The following is a 16,231-nucleotide window of genomic DNA, read 5'->3' as shown; positions in this document are numbered from 1 at the left end:
GCACAATCCTGGAGACCCGGGATCGAATCCCATGTCGGGCTCCCGGTGCATGGAGCCTGCTTCTTCCTCTGCCTGTGTCTCTGCCTCTGTCTGTCTCTGTGACTATCATAAATAAATAAAAAATAAAAAATAATACACCCAAACGGACTGCTACCCTTTATGGAAATGAAAGCTGTTGAGGGTGCTTCTCCGTGCGTGGTTTTATAGCTTGCTAAATTTCATTGACGACTTACTTTAAAAAGCATGACATGCCACCTAAGATAGCGGTTCATCATCACTACAAATTAGATTTCAGGACCTTCGGTTGTCCTACCGTGTCCTACCGTGAAGATGGAACAAAGCCCAGAGCCTTTTTCAAGGCGGCCTTAAATTCTTTGTTCCTCAGACAGTAGATCAAGGGGTTGATTATCGGGGTGAGGACAGTGTACACCGCAGAGATGAGCTTGTTGGAGCTCCGGGAATCGATGGCCTGGGGCCGGACGTACATGAAGATCATGGCCGTGTAGAAGATGGTGACCACGGTGAGGTGGGAGGCGCAGGTGGAGAAGGCCCTCCAGCGGCCCGTGGCCGAGGGGATGCGCAGGACGGCCAGGGTGATGTGCCCGTAGGACAGCACGGTCGCCACCAGGGGCGACACCAGGATGATGAAGGCCAGGATGAAGTCCACCAGCTCCGCGGTCGAGAAGTCGGTGCAGGCCAGCTTGAGGATGGGGGAAATGTCACAGAAGAAGTGGTTCAGGACGTTGGAGCCACAGAACGTGGCCCTAGAGATAAAGCACACCTTGATCACAGAGATGGAGAAGCCGCTGACGAAGGAGAAGGCCACCAGCCGGACGCAGAGCCCCGTGGTCATGATGACTTGGTAGCGCAGGGGGTGGCAGATGGCCACGTAGCGGTCATAGGCCATGGAGGCCAGGAGCACGCATTCGGTGCACACCAGGGAGCTGAAGAAGTACAGCTGGGTCATGCAGCCGGCAAAGGAGATGAGTTTCTGCTGCAGGAGGAGCCCCCCCAGCATCTTGGGGACGATGTCAGACACGTACCAGACCTCCAGGACAGACAGGGCGCCCAGGAAGTAGTACATGGGCCTGTGGAGGGGGGCGCTGCGGCAGACGGTGACGATGATGACGAGGTTCTCCACCAGGATGAGGAGGTAGGTGAGCAGGAAGGCGAGGAAGAGCACGTACTGCAGCCGAGGGGCCGTGGGGAAGCCCAGCAGGACGAAGACGCTGACCTTGGTGGCGTTCCGTCCCCGCATCCTGTGAGCTTGCGCCCGCCTGCAAAACACGTCGTCCCGGAGTGAGGGGCTGCGGGGCCTCGGGAGGGGGGGAAGCAGAGCTCACCCCCAGCTGGGTGTGGGCCCAGGGGTGACACATGTGGGTGCACGTTCCTGAGCAGGAGGCCCTGGTGCTTGGGTTACGGGGCCGGAGCCGGGAGAGAGGAGGGGGGTATAGGGGGAGGAGGAGTACGGGGGCCCGGAGGAACGGAGCCGCCTGCCTGGACGGGTGGCGATGGCTGGGCCTGCTGCATTGGTCCCATGGGCATGGGGTCCTGTTGACAAGCACACACCCGCCCGGGGTCCCTGGCCATCGCTGGCATCCACCCCTGCCACCACCTCCGTCGGGACGGTCATGACGAAGCCTTATTTAATTTTCCCCCTAAATATTAGAGATGGTCAAGGCTGTGATCCAACCCTGCTATGTCGCACCAGGGCATGGACGGTCACCACGGGAGGACAACCTGGTACAGTAAGTGGGGTCATGCCCACCTCTCTCTGGAGAAGCGAGCTGCTGCCAGCGAGGGAGAGGCCCCGATTCTCTGGCCGACTGCCCTGACCTCAGCTCGTGCTGCACACTCACGCACACAACCACACGCCACACACGAAACACCATGCACGGACCACACACACGTGCACACGCAAGCACACACTACACAGGCACACGTGTACACACTGCACACACAGGCATGCACACACCACAGTGCACAACTATGCACATGCGTGCGCTGGACACACATGAGCAGGCACCACTCTACACACACCACTACCCACATGTGTGCACACACATTGCTGTATGCACACGCGCACACCACTGTATACACAGACGGCATTGCACACAGGCCAGCATACACGTCCATGCATGCACACAGCCCAGCATACAACCGTGCACAAGCACATGCAGGCCACCATCCACTCACACTGTACACATGCTGCGAGCACGTACACTCCACTACATGCACATGTGCACACACACACCCCTATAGGTTGTGGACACACACCCACCACTACATGCACATGGTCCTGGGTGGCCAGCCCTGGGAGGAACCACACCGGGAACACGGGGACGGGTGCCCAGGCAGCAGCCCTGCAGACAGAGGGGCAGGACGCCCGGGGAGGGGGGGGGGGCAGGACCAGGACTCAGAGCTCTGGCCTTGGGTGATATTCACTTAGGGACCCTCCGGTGGGCACATGCAGAGCAGGGCCCCTGGGTGACCCCCAGAGCCCTAAGCATCTGCCACAGACCAGGAAGGTCCCTTCAAGCCCATGCAGTGGACACTGAGCAGGACAGACGGAATTCAGCAAGAAGTCGCGGCCACCAGACAACCAGAGCAAGTCCCCAGCCAGACTGGGTAGGGGACACCTGTCGGGAAATCTCCTAGGAAGGGAGGGGCTGTGGTGCCCGGCCCCAGAGGGCCTGGGGTCATCGAGGCCACCTGGTGAGTGAAGGGCGCCATGTGCTCTGGCGGGGAGGGGGTGCTCAGGTGGCTGGATGGGAGGAGGGCACCGGGCGGACCCCCTGGAAGTCCACGGGGCATCTCAAGGCAGCAGAGGAGGCGAGCCAGAGCTGCGGAGGAGCCAGCGGGAGCCAGGGCCGGGGGGGGGGAGCAGGCAGAACTCGGGGAGCCCTGGGGGACGCTGCGACCCGCACAGGACAGCAACATTGGCAGGAGCCCGCGTGCCCGGCAGCCGCAGACGCCGTGAGCCCGCTGGGAAGGGGCAGACTGTCCCGGGCCGTGGCGACCTGCGGGGCCCGTGGCTGTTGCCTGGCCTCCGGCTGCCCTGGCGCCCGGCCCGGAGGATGGTGACTTGGCCTCACAGTGCCCGGACCCTGCTGGCTGCTCTTGTATTTCACACGCGGTTCTGGGACCCGTGCGGGGGCCAGTGGGACAGCGGCCGTCCTAGCGGAGCTCAAGCCGCAGCTGGGGGCCGAGTGGCACGGAGTCGGGGTGGAGACGGGGAACGCGGCGGAGGCAACAGCGCACGGGACGGGATGCCCGGGGGGCTCCGTGGGTGAGCGTCTGCGTTTGGCTCCGGGCGTGACCCCGGGGTCGCGGGATCCAGTCTCACATCAGGCTCCCCGCTGGGAGCTGCGTCTCCCTCTGCCTGGGTCTCTGCCTCTCTATGTGTCTCTCATGGATAAATAAACAAAATCTCAACAAAACCAATAACCCAGCACACCCCTTCCCCCAAATTCGGCACCGTGGCCTATGAAGGGTGTGAGGAGCTGGCAGAAGCAGGAGGTCACGCTGACGTCCCCTCGGGCTCCCCTGCAGCAGGTGCCCACCCACGGCAGGTGCCCTCCCTGCCCCCGGAGCCTCTGCCTGGGAAGGCCAAGGGCCGCCTCGAAGGATCTGGACCCCAGGCCTCGCTCGGCGCCCGGTTAACCACGCCTGGCTCTTCCCCAGGGCCGGGAGGCCCCCAGCCTGTCCACCGCAAGGGCATCCAGCGCCCTCTGCCCACCTGAGGACCTCAGGCCCCGCGTCCCCCTGTGGAGCCCCTGACCTCAAGGCGCCCGTGGGTTTGTGCGGGTTGTTCGGAGCGACCCGGAGCCGGCGCGTTCGTGCCAGACGCAGCAGCTCCCTGAGAGCCCGTGTTTACTTCCACGTCCAGGACCCTTGAGGCGTGCTCCCCTTCCCTGCTCTTGGACAACGGCTGAAGTTTCTTTTTAAATAAACTTTGATTTCGGGATAACTTGACAAGTATAGACAAGGGCGGAGAGAGTTCCGCGGGGCCCGCAGACCTTCCCTCGGCTGCCGTGAGACCACCTCCCCCACGAGGCGTCCTGCAGAGGGGAGCCCTTCTGAGCCCCTCCCCAGGTCGGGTGTGGGCAGATCTGGGGTCGGGGGGGCACAGGGGCGTGCACACACGCGCGCACACACGCACAGGGCGCCGCATCGCAGGGTAAGCGTCCTAGTGTAACGTCACCGGGAAACGGGCCAGGCGTGGGCTTGGACACTGTTGCCTCCTACCTGCGGCCCCGGAACCTCACGGAGCGACGGAGGCGGCCCGCGGGGTAGGACCCGCTTCTCCGCGTGCCCAGCGACGCCCAGGCTGACCGCGGTGACCCCCCACACGCTCCGCAGAAGCAGGCTGCCGGGGGACCGCCTGTGGCCTTTTCTGCGGGAGCTCGGGGACCCCAGGGCCCAATTACCCCCGCCAAGCTGACGACGCGACTCACTGCCAATTAGCGGGTCCTTGTGCCTCTGGGGCCAGTCTGGTCCCCTACCCCGGCTGAGGGCCCCTGGGCAGGTCTGTGGAGCCCAGGCCCCGTGACCCCGGTTTGGCTGGATGGGCACACACGTTGGTGGTGGAGTCCCTGACCTTGGGGCTGCGTCCCCCGGCCAGCCTCGGGTCCTACACCCAGCGACCGGCAGGTGCATGGCTGCACTGAGCTGAGCCCAGGCTTTGGCTCGCGGGAGGGCGGGGCAGGGGGACAGGGGCTGCCGGTTAGAGCCAGAGCCAATCCCCCAGCTGTCCCCGTCCCTGGCGACCATCCCGCAGCCAGAGGGGCCAGGAGGACACGAGGCAGGTCCCGATGCCCCCGCTCAGGACCTCCGCGGGGCCTCCCGTGTGCCTCACCGCTGCCCCTCCCGTCCCTTCCCCTGGAATCCCACCCTGCCCCGCTCCTCCCACAGGCCTGCCCAGCCCCAGCCCCTGGCCCCAGCCCCTGCCCCTGCCCCCTGCCCCCTGCACCCGCCCCCTGCCCCTGCCCCTGCTTCCCAGATTCCTCCTGATGTGAACATGAAATTCGTGAACCCTTAAACCAAACACCCCAAACCCCAACTGCCACTACTGTCCTGAGCCTCAGGGAAGCCCCACCGCTCCCCTGGCCTGAGCGCAATTCCTTGGCCCTGGGCCCTAATCTTGCCCATCTCATGGCATTTCCCGGAGCCTCTGGCTCCCAGAGGGTCTCCAGGTCGCAGGGCCCAGGAAACACCTGCTGCCCTTCACAGGGCTCCCCATCCTCTGTCTCCTTAGAAGCTGTTTTCCATCCGGTCCCTCCCCTGGAATCTGGAAGCCCTCCTGGAGCCCCCTCAGCCCAGGCCGATTGCTACCCACAGATGGTTGTGCGAGGAGCTTCCAAGCGGGGCAGGCGGTGCTCACCCCTCCCAGGAGCTGCAGCTGCCATGGCCTCCCCTCCTGGCCGGGTCATCCTCTCCACCCCCCTCCCCCTCAGGCCCCATCTGCCACCTGCCACAGCCTGGGGCACTCTCAGCGTTGCCCTCACCTGCCCCTCAGGTGTCCCTCTGTGAGCGCAGGGCGCCAGCACCCGGCCTCTCTGAGCTCCCCACGCTCCGTGCTGCGGCTGCCTCTGGCCTTGGGGACAGGGACGCTGCCCAGCACGCCTGGGCCCCTGCCCACCCTTCACCTTGAACAGGCCCTGGGGGGGCCTCTGCAGCCCCCCATGGGCTCCCCCTCTCCCCTCTGGCTGCAGAGCGGCCGTCGCCCCCGGGTGGCCATGCCTGCCTCGCTGGGATCCGGGGGCGGGTGTCCATCCTCTGTCCCTCCAGCACGGACCTCAGGCCTGACGCAGGAGGCTGGCCAGCAAGGACACCAAACCGGGACAGACCAGCAAAGAAGTGAGCAAGGACGGGGGGCAAGAGGCCCAGGCAGGGCGCGGGGCTGCTCCGATGCAGAAGCCCGTCCCGCTGCCTGTGAGAGACGCTCCAGGACACGGTCTCAGCCCCCGCTCCTGTGAATTCTAGAATTTTTTTTCATATAAATTTATTTTTTATTGGTGTTCAGTTTGCCAACATATAGAATAACACCCAGTGCTCATTCCGCCAAGTGCCCCCCTCAGTGCCCATCACTCCAGGACTTTTTACAGGATTCCTGATAAGGACCAGTGAGGACAAAGGGCCTATGGGCATCTTTACACTCCAGGGCTCCAGGAGGGCTGGTGGCTCCAGACCCTGGGGGAGGAGGGCAAGGAGGCCCCGGGGCTGTCCCCTCTGCGCCCTGGGGTTGTCTGCTGGTCTCCAGGGACCCCTCCATCCTCCTCATGTCCCAGTCCTGCCCTGACGGTGTGGGTGCCTGCCCACGTGTTCTCTTACTTGGTCCCAGCCGTCCAACAGACTGGGGCTTTGGAACCCTGGAGCCGATCAGAGTCACCTGGAAGGCTGTGCCATGTCTGAAGGGTCTGGGCACACGCTGGGCACATCCTGAGGTTCTGACCTGGGGCTCGGCGTGCCCGGCCCCACAGGACACTCGCTCGAAGGGTGCCAGGTCCTGTTCGTGGCCCTGGGGCAGGGCTCCCTGGGGATGAGGCTGGGGTCTCCAGAGGCTCCAGGTTGTTCCCTGACGACAGTGAGAACGTCCTTTTTGTACCTCGGGGAACTAATTCCACGAATGTTTGTCAACTGCCCACCAGGCACCATGTAGAACTGGGAGGGTCCCCAGACATGGTCCCCACCTGCCTGTATTACAGGTCAACCACGTCTTATTCTTCCAGAAGCTGATGGGGGAGGGGCTTACGCCCAGAAATAGAGAGATTGGTGGCCAGCCCAGGCCTTTGCAGAAGAAATACTGTGTGTTTAAACAAAAGTCTACACGTTCTGACAATCCTGGACGGAGTTTGCTGCGGGGACGCTTGAGGCTCATCTCACCACATAGTCCAAGAGTCAACTTTTTTTTTTTAAAGAATTTATTTATTCATGAGAGACACAGAGAGAGGGGCAGAGACACAGGCAGAGGGAGAAGCAGGCTCCCTGCAGAGAGCACAATGGGGGACTCGATCACAACCCCAGGATCATGCTCTGAGCCGAAGGCAGGTAGATACTCAACCACTGAGCCAATCAGGTGCCCCTGAAACTGTGACTTTTTTTTTTTTTTTAAGATTTTATTTATTTATTTGAGAGATCGCACAAGCAGGGGGAGCAGCAGAGGGAGAAGCAGGCTCCTCCCTGAGCAGGACTCGATCCCAGGACCCCGGGTTCATGACCCGAGCCCAAAGCACATGCTGAACCGCTGAGCCACCCAGGCATCCTCAAGAGTTAACTCTATAAAACATTGCAATTATTAGGAATAACACCTCAGACGACCTGGTATGTTTAATTCTTTCCGGAAACGCGCAGGGCAATGTTCAGGATGGAAAAAAATCTCGAATTCTGCTTTGCTCGGATATAAAATGAAGAAACTAGTCGTGCAAGTACACCAGCTCCTCTGATCCTGAGCTCCTTCCCTGAGCTGAAGGAGACACAAGGACGCGGGAGCGATCTTTGTAATGATGGAGGGAATTCCCATTACTCCAAATTAAATGGCCCCATCAGAGAAAGTATATTTTTTCAGATTATGTTCTAGAAGAGTCGAATGGCAAGGCGTGCCCTCCTACGTGGGAACTTGACCGGAGCCCAGAGCCTTTTTCAAGGCGGCCTTAAATTCTTTGTTCCTCAGGCAGTAGATCAAGGGGTTGATTATCGGGGTGAGGACAGTGTACACCGCAGAGATGAGCTTGTTGGAGCTCCGGGAATCGATGGCCTGGGGCCGGACGTACATGAAGATCATGGCCATGTAGAAGATGGTGACCACGGTGAGGTGGGAGGCGCAGGTGGAGAAGGCCCTCCAGCGGCCCGTGGCCGAGGGGATGCGCAGGACGGCCAGGGTGATGTGCCCGTAGGACAGCACGGTGGCCACCAGGGGCGACACCAGGATGATGAAGGCCAGGATGAAGTCCACCAGCTCCGCGGTCGAGAAGTCGGTGCAGGCCAGCTTGAGGATGGGGGAAATGTCACAGAAGAAGTGGTTCAGGACGTTGGAGCCACAGAAGGTGGCCCTAGAGACAAAGAACACCTTGATCATAGAGACGGAGAAGCCGCTGAGGAAGGAGAAGGCCACCAGCCGGACGCAGAGCCCCGTGGTCATGATGACTTGGTAGCGCAGGGGGTGGCAGATGGCCACGTAGCGGTCATAGGCCATGGAGGCCAGGAGCACGCATTCGGTGCACACCAGGGAGCTGAAGAAGTAGAGCTGGGTCATGCAGCCGGCAAAGGAGATGAGTTTCTGCTGCAGGAGGAGCCCCCCCAGCATCTTGGGGATGATGTCAGACACGTACCAGACCTCCAGGACAGACAGGGCCCCCAGGAAGTAGTACATGGGCCTGTGGAGGGGGGCGCTGCGGCAGACGGTGACGATGATGACGAGATTCTCCACCAGGATGAAGAGGTAGGTGAGCAGGAAGGCGAGGAAGAGCACGTACTGCAGCCGAGGGGCCGTGGGGAAGCCCAGCAGGACGAAGACGCTGACCTTGGTGGCGTTCTGTCCCCGCATCCTGTGAGCCGGCGCCCGGCCTGCAAAACACGTCGTCCCGGAGTGAGGGGCTGCGGGGCCTCGGGAGGGGGGGGGAAGCAGAGCTCACCCCCAGCTGGGTGTGGGCCCAGGGGTGACACACTTGGGTGCACGTTCCTGAGCAGGAGGCCCTGGTGCTTGGGTTATGGGACCGGAGCTGGGAGAGAGGAGGGGGCGTTAGGGGGAGGAGGAGTACGGGGGCCCGGAGGAACGGAGCCGTCTGCCTGGACGGGTAGCGATGGCCGGGCCTGCTCCATTGGTCCCATGGGCATGGGGTCCTGTTGACAAGCACACAGCCGCCCGGGGTCCCTGGCCATCGCTGGCATCTACTCCTGTCACCACCTCCGTCGGGACGGTCATGACGAAGCCTTATTTATTTTTCCCAATAAATTTTAGAGATGGTCAAGGCTGTGATCCAACCCTGCTATGTCGCACCAGGGCATGGACGGTCGCCACAGGAGGACAACCTGGTACAGTAAGTGGGGTCGTGCCCACCTCTCTCTGGAGAAGCGAGCTGCTGCCAGCGAGGGAGGGGCCCCGATTCTCTGGCCGACTGCCCTGACCTCAGCTCGTGCTGCACACTCACGCACACACCCACACGCCACACACGAAACACCATGCACGGACCACACACACGTGCACACGCATGCACACACTGTACACAGGCACACGTGTACACGCTGCACACACAGGCATGCACACACCACAGTGCACAACTATGCACATGCGTGCGCTGGACACACATGAGCAGGCACCACTCTACACACACCACTACCCACATGTGTGCACACACATTGCTGTATGCACACGCGCACACCACTGTATACACACACGGCATTGCACACAGGCCAGCATACACGTCCATGCATGCACACAGCCCAGCACACAACCGTGCACAAGCACATGCAGGCCACCATCCACTCACACTGTACACATGCTGCGAGCACGTACACTCCACTACATGCACATGTGCACACACACACCCCTATAGGTTGTGGACACACACCCACCACTACATGCACATGCTCCTGGGTGGCCGGCCCTGGGAGGAACCACACCGGGAACACGGGGACGGGTGCCCAGGCAGCAGCCCTGCAGACAGAGGGGCAGGACGCCCGGGGAGGGGAGGGGGCAGGACCAGGACTCAGAGCTCTGGCCCTGGGTGATATTCACTTAGGAACCCTCCGGTGGGCACATGCAGAGCAGGGCCCCTGGGTGACCCCCAGAGCCCTAAGCATCTGCCACAGACCAGGAAGGTCCCTTCAAGCCCATGCAGTGGACACTGAGCAGGACAGACGGAATTCAGCAAGAAGTCGCGGCCACCAGACAACCAGAGCAAGTCCCCAGCCAGACTGGGTAGGGGACACCTGTCGGGAAATCTCCTAGGAAGGGAGGGGCTGTGGTGCCCGGCCCCAGAGGGCCTGGGGTCATCGAGGCCACCTGGTGAGTGAAGGGCGCCATGTGCTCTGGCGGGGAGGGGGTGCTCAGGTGGCTGGATGGGAGGAGGGCACCGGGCGGACCCCCCGGGAGGCCACGGGGCTTCTCAAGGCAGCAGAGGAGGCGAGCCAGAGCTGCGGAGGAGCCAGCGGGAGCCCAGGCCCGGGGGGGAGCAGAGCAGAACTCGGGGAGCCCTGGGGGACGCTGCGACGCGCACAGGACAGCGACGTTGGCAGGAGCCCGCGTGCCCGGCAGCCGCAGCCGCCGTGAGCCCACTGGGAAGGGGCAGACTGTCCCGGGCCGTGGCGACCTGCGGGGCCCGTGGCTGTTGCCTGGCCTCCGGCTGCCCTGGCGCCCGGCCCGAGGACGGTGACTTGGCCTCACAGTGCCCGGACCCTGCTGGCTGCTCTTGTATTTCACACACGGTTCTGGGACCCGTGCGGGGGCCAGTGGGACAGCGGCCGTCCTAGCGGAGCTCACGCCCCAGCTGGGGGCCGAGTGGACACGGAGTCGGGGTGGAGACGGGGAACGCGGTGGAGGCAACAGTGGACGGGACGGGACGCCCGGGGGGCTCCGTGGGTGAGCGTCTGCCTTTGGCTCCGGGCGTGACCCCGGGGTCCCGGGATCGAGTCCCACCTCGGGCTCCCCGCTGGGAGCTGCGTCTCCCTCTGCCTGGGTCTCTGCCTCTCTCTGAGTGTCTCATGGATAAATAAACAAAATCTCAACAAAACCAACACCACAGCACACTCCTTCCCCCAAATTCGGCACCGTGGCCTATGAAGGGGTGTGAGGAGCTGGCAGAAGCAGGAGGTCACGCTGACGTCCCCTCGGGCTCCCCTGCAGCAGGTGCCCGCCCACGGCAGGTGCCCTCCCTGCCCCCGGAGCCTCTGCCTGGGAAGGCCAAGGGCCGCCTCGAAGGATCTGGACCCCAGGCCTCGCTCGGCGCCCGGTTCACCACGCCTGGCTCTTCCCCAGGGCCGGGGAGGCCCCCAGCCCGTCCACCGCAAGGGCATCCAGCGCCCTCTGCCCACCTGAGGACCTCAGGCCCCGCGTCCCCCTGTGGAGCCCCTGACCTCAAGGCCTCCGTGGGTTTGTGCGGGTTGTTCGGAGCGACCCGGAGCCGGCGCGTTCGTGCCAGACGCAGCAGCTCCCTGAGAGCCCGTGTTTACTTCCACGTCCAGGACCCTTGAGGCGTGCTCCCCTTCCCTGCTCTTGGACAACGGCCGAAGTTTCTTTTTAAATAAACTTTGATTTCGGGATAACTTGACAAGTATAGACAAGGGCGGAGAGAGTTCCGCGGGGCCCGCAGACCTTCCCTCGGCTGCCGTGAGACCACCTCCCCCACGAGGCGTCCTGCAGAGGGGAGCCCTTCTGAGCCCCTCCCCAGGTCGGGTGTGGGCAGATCTGGGGTCGGGGGGGCACAGGGGCGGGCACACACGCGCGCACACACGCACAGGGCGCCGCATCGCAGGGTAAGCGTCCTAGTGTAACGTCACCGGGAAACGGGCCAGGCGTGGGCTTGGACACTGTTGCCTCCTACCTGCGGCCCCGGAACCTCACGGAGGGACGGAGGCGGCCCGCGGGGTAGGACCCGCTTCTCCGCGTGCCCAGCGACGCCCAGGCTGACCGCGGTGCCGACCCACACGCTCCGCAGAAGCAGGCTGCCGGGGGACCGCCTGTGGCCTTTTCTGCGGGAGCTCGGGGACCCCAGGGCCCAATTACCCCCGCCAAGCTGACGACGCGACTCATTGCCAATTAGCGGGTCCTTGTGCCTCTGGGGCCAGTCTGGTCCCCTACCCCGGCTGAGGGCCCCTGGGCAGGTCTGTGGAGCCCAGGCCCCGTGACCCCGGTTTGGCTGGATGGGCACACACGTTGGTGGTGGAGTCCCTGACCTTGGGGCCGCGTCCCCCGGCCAGCCCCGGGTCTTAGCACCCAGCGACCGGCAGGTGCATGGCTGCACTGAGCGGAGCCCAGGCTTTGGCTCGCGGGAGGGCGGGGCAGGGGGGACAGCGGCTGAGGGTCAGAGCCAGAGCCAACCCGCCAGCTGTCCCCGTCCCTCGGCGACCATCCCGCAGCCAGAGGGGCCAGGAGGACACGAGGCAGGTCCCGATGCCCCCGCTCAGGACCTCCGCGGGGTCTCCCGTGTGCCTCACCGCTGCCCCTCCCATCCCTTCCCCTGGAATCCCACCCTGCCCCGCTCCTCCCACAGGCCTGCCCAGCCCCAGCCCCTCCCCAGCCCCTGCCCCTGCCCCTGCCCCCTGCACCCGCCCCCTGCCCCTGCCCCTGCTTCCCAGATTCCTCCTGATGTGAACATGAAATTCGTGAACCCTTAAACCAAACACCCCAAACCCCAACTGCCACTACTGTCCTGAGCCTCAGGGAAGCCCCACCGCTCCCCTGGCCTGAGCGCAATTCCTTGGCCCTGGGCCCTAATCTTGCCCATCTCATGGCATTTCCCGGAGCCTCTGGCTCCCAGAGGGTCTCCAGGTCGCAGGGCCCCAGGAAACACCTGCTGCCCTTCACAGGGCTCCCCATCCTCTGTCTCCTTAGAAGCTGTTTTCCATCCGGTCCCTCCCCTGGAATCTGGAAGCCCTCCTGGAGCCCCCTCAGCCCCGGCCGATTGCTACCCACAGAAGGTTGTGCGAGGAGCTTCCCAGCGGGGCAGGCGGTGCTCACCCCTCCCAGGAGCTGCAGCCTCCTCTGCGCACTCCACCTTGCTGCCCGGGTCATCCTCTCCACCCCTCGCCCCCTCAGGCCCCATCTGCCACCTGCCACAGCCTGGGGCACTCTCAGCGCTGCCCCCACCTGCCCCTCAGGTGTCCCTCTGTGAGCGCAGGGCGCCAGCACCCGGCCTCTCTGAGCTCCCCACGCTCCGTGCTGCGGCTGCCTCTGGCCTTGGGGACAGGGACGCTGCCCAGCACGCCTGGGCCCCTGCCCACCCTTCACCTTGAACAGGCCCTGGGGGGGTCTCCGCAGCCCCCCATGGGCTCCCCCTCTCCCCTCTGGCTGCAGAGCGGCCGTCGCCCCCGGGTGGCCATGCCTGCCTCGCTGGGATCCGGGGGCGGGTGTCCATCCTCTGTCCCTCCAGCACGGACCTCAGGCCTGACGCAGGAGGCTGGCCAGCAAGGACACCAAACCGGGACAGACCAGCAAAGAAGTGAGCAAGGACGGGGGGCAAGAGGCCCAGGCAGGGAGCGGGGCTGCTCCGATGCAGAAGCCCGTCCCGCTGCCTGTGAGAGACGCTCCAGGACACGGTCTCAGCCCCCGCTCCCGTGAACTCCAGAATTTTTTTTATATAAATTTATTTTTTATTGGTGTTCAGTTTGCCAACATATAGAATAACACCCAGTGCTCATCCGCCAAGTGCCCCCCTCAGTGCCCATCACTCCAGGACTTTTTACAGGATTCCTGATAAGGACCAGTGAGGACAAAGGGCCTATGGGCATCTTTACACTCCAGGGCTCCAGGAGGGCTGGTGGCTCCAGACCCTGGGGGAGGAGGGCAAGGAGGCCCCGGGGCTGTCCCCTCTGCGCCCTGGGGTTGTCTGCTGTTCTCCAGGGACCCCTCCATCCTCCTCATGTCCCAGTCCTGCCCTGACGGTGTGGGTGCCTGCCCACGTGTTCTCTTACTTGGTCCCAGCCGTCCAACAGACTGGGGCTTTGGAACCCTGGAGCCGATCAGAGTCACCTGGAAGGCTGTGCCATGTCTGAAGGGTCTGGGCACACGCTGGGCACATCCTGAGGTTCTGACCTGGGGCTCAGCGTGTCCGGCCCCACAGGACACTGGCTCGAAGGGTGCTAGGTCCTGTTCGTGGCCCTGGGGCAGGGCTCCCTGGGGGATGAGGCTGGGGTCTCCAGAGGCTCCAGGTTGTTCCCTGATGACAGTGAGAACGTCCTTTTTGTACCTCGGGGAACTAATTCCACGAATGTTTGTCAACTGCCCACCAGGCACCATGTAGAACTGGGAGGGTCCCCAGACATGGTCCCCACCTGCCTGTATTACAGGTCAACCACGTCTTATTCTTCCAGAAGCTGATGGGGGAGGGGCTTACGCCCAGAAATAGAGAGATTGGTGGCTAGCCCAGGCCTTTGCGGAAGAAATACTCTGTGTTTAAACAAAAGTCTACAGGTTCTGACAATCCTGGACGGAGTTTGCTATGGGGACGCTTGAGGTTCATCTCACCACATAGTCCAAGAGTCACCTTTTTTTTTTAAAGAATTTATTTATTCATGAGAGACACAGAGAGAGGGGCAGAGACACAGGCAGAGGGAGAAGCAGGCTCCCTGCGGAGAGCACGATGGGGGACTCGATCTCAACCCCAGGATCATGCTCTGAGCCGAAGGCAGGTAGATACTCAACCACTGAGCCAATCAGGTGCCCCTGAAACTGTGACTTTTTTTTAAAACATTTTATTTATTTATTTGAGAGATCGCACAAGCAGGGGGAGCAGCAGAGGGAGAAGCAAGCTCCTCCCTGAGCAGGACTCGATCCCAGGATCCCGGGTTCATGACCCGAGCCCAAAGCAGACGCTGAACCGCTGAGCCACCCAGGCATCCTCAAGAGTTAACTCTATAAAACATTGCAATTAAAAAAAAAAAATAAAAAAAAAATAAATAAAACATTGCAATTATTAGGATTAACACCTCAGACGACCTGGTATGTTTAATTCTTTCTGGAAACGCGCAGGGCAATGTTCAGGATGGAAAAAAATCTCGAATTCTGCTTTGCTCGGATATAAAATGAAGAAACTAGTCGTGCAAGTACACCAGCTCCTCTGATCCTGAGCTCCTTCCCTGAGCTGAAGGAGACACAAAGACGCGGGAGCGATCTTTGTAATGATAGAGGGAATTCCCATTATTCCAAATTAAATGGCCCCATCAGAGAAAGTATATTTTTTCAGATTATGTTCTAGAAGAGTCGAATGGCAAGGCGTGCCCTCCTACGTGGGAACTTGACCGAAGCCTAGAGCCTTTTTCAAGGCGGCCTTAAATTCTTTGTTCCTCAGGCAGTAGATCAAGGGGTTGATTATCGGGGTGAGGACAGTGTAGAGAACAGAGATGAGCTTGTTGGAGCTCCGGGAATCGATGGCCTGGGGCCGGACGTACATGAAAAGCAAGGCCGTGTAGAAGATGGTGACCACGGTGAGGTGGGAGGCGCAGGTGGAGAAGGCCCTCCAGCGGCCCGTGGCCGAGGGGATGCGCAGGACGGCCAGGGTGATGTGCCCATAGGACAGCACGGTGGCCACCAGGGGCGACACCAGGATGATGAAGGCCAGGATGAAGTCCACCAGCTCCGCGGTCGAGAAGTCGGTGCAGGCCAGCTTGAGGATGGGGGAAATGTCACAGAAGAAGTGGTTCAGGACGTTGGAGCCACAGAACGTGGCCCTGGAGATAAAGTACACCTTGATCACAGAGATGGAGAAACCGCTGATGAAGGAGGAGGCCACCAGCCGGATGCAGAGCCCCGTGGTCATGATGACTTGGTAGCGCAGGGGGTGGCAGATGGCCACGTAGCGGTCATAGGCCATGGAGGCCAGGAGCACGCATTCGGTGCACACCAGGGAGCTGAAGAAGTAGAGCTGGGTCATGCAGCCGGCAAAGGAGATGAGTTTCTGCTGCAGAAGGAACCCCCCCAGCATCTTGGGGATGATGTCAGACACGTACCAGACCTCCAGGACAGACAGGGTGCTCAGGAAGTAGTACATGGGCCTGTGGAGGGGGGCGCTGCGGTGGACGGTGACGATGATGACGAGGTTCTCCACCAGGACGAAGAGGTAGGTGAGCAGGAAGACGAGGAAGAGCACGTACTGCAGCCGAGGGGCCGTGGGGAAGCCCAGCAGGACGAAGACGCTGACCTTGGTGGCGTTCTGTCCCCGCATCCTGTGAGCCGGCGCCCGGCCTGCAAAACACGTCGTCCCGGAGTGAGGGGCTGCGGGGCCTCGGGAGGGGGGGGAAGCAGAGCTCACCCCCAGCTGGATGTGGGCCCAAGGATCAGATGTCTGGCTCTATCAGCAGCAAGGGGAGGAGGAACCGTCTCCAGATGAAGCCTCTCCCATCAGGAGCTTCCTGGTGTCCCTGAGGCTAGTCACGCTGAGGAGGACGGGGCTCTGGAATACCCACCCACATCCTCCCCCAAGTCTTGTTGGTGGTCTTGTTTCCCCACTGCCCTGAGTTCTCCAATGATTCTAAAGACAATAGGAAATCCAAGTTGTCTCCAACCTGGGTTGCCTGG

General features: G+C 62.1%; 3 protein-coding genes across 3 annotated transcripts; all 3 read right to left on the bottom strand.

The window, feature by feature from the left end:
• Nucleotides 1-319: 319 nt before the first annotated feature.
• LOC121496594 (olfactory receptor 6B2-like) lies at nucleotides 320-1,258 on the bottom strand. Its single transcript, XM_041765044.1, has one exon. It carries the CDS (start codon nucleotides 1,256-1,258, stop codon nucleotides 320-322), a length of 939 nt encoding a protein of 312 aa, XP_041620978.1.
• Nucleotides 1,259-7,606: 6,348 nt separating this feature from the next.
• On the bottom strand, nucleotides 7,607-8,545 carry LOC121497017 (olfactory receptor 6B2-like). The gene has a single exon (XM_041765992.1). The coding sequence runs from the start codon at nucleotides 8,543-8,545 to the stop codon at nucleotides 7,607-7,609; it is 939 nt and encodes a 312-aa protein (XP_041621926.1).
• A 6,394-nt stretch (nucleotides 8,546-14,939) lies between these two features.
• On the bottom strand, nucleotides 14,940-15,878 carry LOC121497016 (olfactory receptor 6B2-like). Its single transcript, XM_041765991.1, has one exon. It carries the CDS (start codon nucleotides 15,876-15,878, stop codon nucleotides 14,940-14,942), a length of 939 nt encoding a protein of 312 aa, XP_041621925.1.
• Between the last annotated feature and the right edge of the window lie 353 nt (nucleotides 15,879-16,231).

This window comes from Vulpes lagopus, chromosome 8 (assembly GCF_018345385.1).
Source record: "Vulpes lagopus strain Blue_001 chromosome 8, ASM1834538v1, whole genome shotgun sequence".
NCBI classification, from domain to species: Eukaryota; Metazoa; Chordata; class Mammalia; order Carnivora; family Canidae; genus Vulpes; species Vulpes lagopus.
The sequence above is the reverse complement of the archived record's forward strand: the minus strand, read 5'-3'. Positions and strand labels throughout refer to the sequence as shown.